The sequence below is a fragment of the Frankliniella occidentalis genome, unplaced genomic scaffold, assembly GCF_000697945.3.
Source record: "Frankliniella occidentalis isolate FOCC.00 unplaced genomic scaffold, Focc_3.1 Scaffold208, whole genome shotgun sequence".
Lineage (NCBI taxonomy): Eukaryota > Metazoa > Arthropoda > Insecta > Thysanoptera > Thripidae > Frankliniella > Frankliniella occidentalis.
In genome coordinates this window covers 256,615-261,455 of record NW_026267334.1, presented here as the reverse complement: position 1 = coordinate 261,455, position 4,841 = coordinate 256,615, and the positions used below count along the sequence as shown (strand labels likewise).

The following is a 4,841-nucleotide window of genomic DNA, read 5'->3' as shown; positions in this document are numbered from 1 at the left end:
ATAATATCTGTTTTCAATAAAAAGAAACTCATGCTTTCCCTGCATATTCATTTTGTATTAGGTGATCTCCTATGTCAATATCTTCATTTTCATTTGAAGTATCAATGACACTGAGGCTAACTCGCCACGAATTAGCAGCAGTAACATTTTGATTAATTTCTCGGATGATGGTAGGGAAGGAGTTTTCCTCAACCAAATTGTTGAAGAACAAACATTCCTCCACACTCCAATCAATGTTGAGTGGTTTGACGCCTGTAAGTGGAATCAAGTGTTAAATTATTGACCTCATAACTGGCTATACGAAATCTCTTCAGACACAGATCATCTTACCATGTAATTTTGCCCTGATGGCCAATGCTGGAATCTGCTTAAACCTCTCTTCAAGGAATCTTATGCGGTCAAGTGCGACCAGTCCAACATCGCCATAATCGGCATAGCGGACACTGACCACACCTTGATTAAGAGTGGCAACTATACTTACTCTGCAAAAGATTGGAAATAGATGTAACAGTGGCAGAACACTTCAAAAACCATAATGACAACACAGTAGGATAGATAATTTTTCTATACCTGTACCACTGTAAGTCTTCTGGGTGCTTAGCTGCAAAAGCTCTATTTTCCACAAGCTCCTCTATGGCAGGAGTTGACATGATGTGATGCGTTGCCTCATAATACTCCTGCATACTTGCCATCATAGCATTAAATGAAGGTAACTCTACTACTGGTTGTACCTGTAAAAATGCAAACACCTGAGAAAACAAAGTTCTTCATATAGGAGCGAGTAAAGGTAAGACATTGATCCTTACCACAAAATTGAATGGGTTACTTGACATGGTAACATGCACATTGAAAAATTCAACATCAACTGGCAGCTGGTAGATAGCCAGTGGGTTAGTTGAGACATCTTGGGTACCTGAATAGACAAAGCAAATAAGTGCAGATACAAAATTTCAAAAAACAGAAATTTTAAAAATCAAATTTTGTTATTGCAAGATCATTTTGTTTATATTTTTGTAAGTTCCAGAGACCATGTTAATAAATAAATTGCTTCCACTCGAATGTTTCAACAGAACAGGAAAGTGTATAAACAATCAGTGGACATAATTTTTTAAAGAAATGTTGAAAAATGTATGGAACCCTGCTATAGCTTATGCTTTAGGTAACACTGAAGAGACTTACCACAAGCAGCTGTGGCATCTGCTTGATCCTCCTCTTCAATGTCTGGGGTATTTTTTAACCTAGTCAAGAAGAGGTGTGAATACAAATTAACAATTAACTAATGAAAGTGAAATAAGACATGAAAGCTGCAAAAGGCTATTATTCCTACTTACTCCTCATAACTGAAGATTAAATCGCCATTGATGGAAAAGATTAAATTATCTGGTTGGATTCTTTTGAATAATTTCAAGTCTCCAGAGCCCTGATCGACTTTACCAATAACAAATTGGTCTGGAGGAGCAAGCTCTGTAAGTCTCTTAACTACACCAGAATTTAGTTGGGACTCATTCAAATCAGCTAAATTAAACTGTACAGCCTGCAAATCAACCCAAAAAGTGAGAACAGGCTTAACTATTGAATGAAAGTAACATGTCTATAATAGTATAAGCTGCATGTGTGTACAGTAAGCATAAATGCAGCCCAAAAATTAGTGCATATATTTTCACTCACTTGGACAGGAAACTTGCACAAAGGTTGCAACACTTTCTTAAGATCAAAAATATCACTCAGAAGTACTCTTTCTGTAAAACCATGATCGCAGAAGTGCATCTGAAAAAAGTACAACATGGTCAGCACTAACATTTTTTTTTTAAATCAGAAGAGATCTGTTTTATAAGATAACTTACGACAAAAGTTCTTTGATTGGTGGTACTGTCCACAATGTTTGCTCTGAGCCATGTGTTAGGACATCGTTTTGATCGGACCAAAAACATTTGCCTTGAATCCACAACCAATCTTGGGTGAGCATTAACCCCATGGACTGCTACCAAGTCAATTAAAGAAATGTCGTTGAGTATACTCTCTAAGAAAAACAAATCCTTTCCTTTGATTTGTACAAAGGGACGGGTTTCCTTTTGTACATGAGATATTCTTAAGAAATTTAATCCCTGTAACAAAAAATAGGACATGGAGTAAATATTCTACAAGTTTCAATTAGGAGTAATAATTAATGACTGTACAAACCTGCACCAATTGAGGCTTGTCTAAACTCTGAATAATACTGTCTAATATGCATGAATTAATGTTCAGAGCCTCTCCTTCATTCTCAGTATTGTAAAGAACAACTTTCGGCAGTTCTTCTGAGTGTTTAATAATTTCAGCAACAAAAGAGGATCCTATCACATTATTCATAAGGTAGATCTGAGCTGCCTCATATGTCACATCGACATAAGCTAATACTACAGGAACAGCCTGCGAGGAAAATAGAGATATGAAATTGCACAACTGTTCAAATAACTTACATCGCAACTTTTAAATGTCACAGTACCTGTCCAGGTAGTCTCAAATATTCTTCATCAATCACTCTCAGTTCAGAGAGGGAAACATTATCCATTTCACCATTGTCTATGAGAAAAACTACTGCTTCATCCTCTGATCCATCAGTTTTCTTTAGAATTTCCTTGAGCTGTACCCTCAGCCAGTTGTTGTCAAATTTGCAGCAATAAAATTGATCAACAACAGGGTTTTGCACCGGTTCACTACTTGAGAACATTTTAATTTCAAGATCAGTCATTAAATCATTATATTTTGCCTGCAAAATAAATAAAAATATGCAATAAAATGTGAGCACTACATGCAGGGTCAAGTAAAAGCTGTGTTTTCATAACGATAAAATAAGGTGGGGAAATAGTAACTTACATCATACTCGTCACCAATAAATCTCACCCACAACTCATTTTCGGTGGAGGAAACTGATGCAACAAAGACGTCCCACGTTCCTTCTTTGGGTTTAGGTAAAACAAGCTTGGGTAGTTCTCTTACGATAGAGGAGTCTCCACAAGGAACTGTGTTAGCATTTATGTCTTTAAATGGTTTCTGACGTGAGAAGTTATTAAGACTAGAGGGAGTTGCACCATTTACATGAAGAGGTTCCGGTCTTGAGACAGTGATTGCTCGAGCTTCAGGTAAGGTAGTCATTTCAGGGATAGATGATATGGGTGGTTGATCTTCTTGCACACACTGAAATGCCAGTACGTAAAATTGAGATAAAAAACATAGGAACAATAAAATGCATAATAATACATAATGACCAGGGCCAAAGTAATTCCTTCAATTTGAATTACAAAATTACAAGGTCCTAAGGTCAAGGCCATAAATGGATGCTAGATGGTTTTGTGAGAGATTCCTACCAAATTTGGATAAATGATAGCATTGCCTCTCCCATTTAGAGGTTGCTCCACTTCAAATCTTGGTGAAGCTCCTATGACCTCCAGCCAGGAGATTGGTAACGAGCTACTGTAGATACTTTCATACTCCTTCACAATGCCAGATTCAACCATACCATTAGCTTTGCTCTGAACAATCTATAAGCACAAACACAAACAGTAAGTTACTCAGAAACCAAAGGTTACAGTTAGAATATAAAGATTTGAATAAAATAAATTGGTACATACATTGAACACTCTTTCTATAACTTTATCATCATCGAGATCCTCAGCTTCCCTTGGTCTTTGACGCAAATCGTCACAGGCTAATTTTGCCACAAATTCTTGCGCCTCTTCACAAGTTGGTTTCTCATCTGGATATGAGCTATACAGCAATGTCTCTCCAATCTAAAAACACAGTAGTCCAAAATTGAAAATTGCACAGAGCTTGAAGAGGAAAAGGAAATAGTGGTTATTACCTTTAATTTAGCTATGAACACCGCCTGTTTTCTAGTTGGTTTACGTTCCACATATTTATACGTAGGGTTGCCCAGACCAAGGGTACTTGTTAAGTGTGACAGCTCTTCGACATAGGATTTAAATACCACCTGCTGCTGTGACAGTCTACCCCTTGGTCTTGTTGGTGATGGGGTTTGCTTTGATTGAAAAGATGGAACATTCACACTAATAGACATCAAAGGAACTGGTCCTGCTTGTGATGATAGCTGCACAAAAGAAAACAAATTATTTAATCGACAAAGCATGTGACGTGAAAAAAAAGTGACTTGGATAGTCATGTCATTGACTAACAGGATTTTAAATTGCAGTTGGATATTCCACTGACCGAAGGATTAGTTAGTGCAGTCATTTCATTCAAAAAGGGAGGACTAGATAGTATGCCATTGGTCACTCCATTAACCACAGCAGGAAGGCAAGGACGAGTAGTCATTGCATTGACTAGATTACGACTAGATAGGCCGTTGGTTCCATTAACCAAAGCAGGATAAGATGCAGCACCATTTGTCATTCCATTAACCAAAGCAGGATAAGATATAGCGGAACTGGTCGTCCCATTAACCAGGACAGGATTAGGATTAGAACATTGCTGAGAAGCAAGCTGAGCATCCCCAGAGACCTAAAATAAAGATGATGAGAAAACAATTACTTTCAGGAAGCGCCGAAGAAATAACATTTAGGTCTTGAAATTCTTTATTTGTACTCTCTAGGGTTGTGGCTGTGCCCCATAGAAACAAATGAATATACTAACCCCGATGCGCGTTGGCAAAGTCGTTTGCGCCCGTGCATGCACGTTAGTATACACATTTGCTCCAACAGGGCACAGTGACCACCCTATAAGTGTAAATAAATTCTAGTTACGATGGAACTTACTAAAGCTTGTTCTTTCCTTGCACTCTTAAGCCTGCAACCGTTGTTTGATAATACCCTTCCTTGCAACCACTAATGAAAAGAGAAACATAA

At 37.6% G+C, this 4,841-nt stretch overlaps 1 protein-coding gene across 5 annotated transcripts in view; it reads right to left on the bottom strand.

Moving 5' to 3' along the window:
- LOC113215103 (tudor domain-containing protein 7A-like) overlaps window positions 1–4,841 on the bottom strand; it is a 22,234-nt gene continuing 17,393 nt past the window's right edge. For 2 of the 5 annotated variants that reach the window (XM_026434677.2, XM_052272494.1), the window contains 16 exons: window positions 4,752–4,820; window positions 4,207–4,497; window positions 3,842–4,087; window positions 3,612–3,770; window positions 3,348–3,521; window positions 2,857–3,177; window positions 2,486–2,749; window positions 2,182–2,409; window positions 1,845–2,105; window positions 1,669–1,767; window positions 1,332–1,534; window positions 1,180–1,238; window positions 807–913; window positions 571–731; window positions 331–482; window positions 1–252 (listed from right to left, as the gene is read on the bottom strand). In XM_026434677.2, the coding sequence (XP_026290462.2) occupies window positions 29–252; window positions 331–482; window positions 571–731; window positions 807–913; window positions 1,180–1,238; window positions 1,332–1,534; window positions 1,669–1,767; window positions 1,845–2,105; window positions 2,182–2,409; window positions 2,486–2,749; window positions 2,857–3,177; window positions 3,348–3,521; window positions 3,612–3,770; window positions 3,842–4,087; window positions 4,207–4,497; window positions 4,752–4,820 (3,018 nt within the window). In that variant the 3' untranslated portion in view covers window positions 1–28. The remainder of the gene's footprint in view (window positions 253–330; window positions 483–570; window positions 732–806; window positions 914–1,179; window positions 1,239–1,331; window positions 1,535–1,668; window positions 1,768–1,844; window positions 2,106–2,181; window positions 2,410–2,485; window positions 2,750–2,856; window positions 3,178–3,347; window positions 3,522–3,611; window positions 3,771–3,841; window positions 4,088–4,206; window positions 4,498–4,751; window positions 4,821–4,841) is intronic. The other 3 variants (XM_026434679.2, XM_052272495.1, XM_052272493.1) reach the window with 2 other exon arrangements.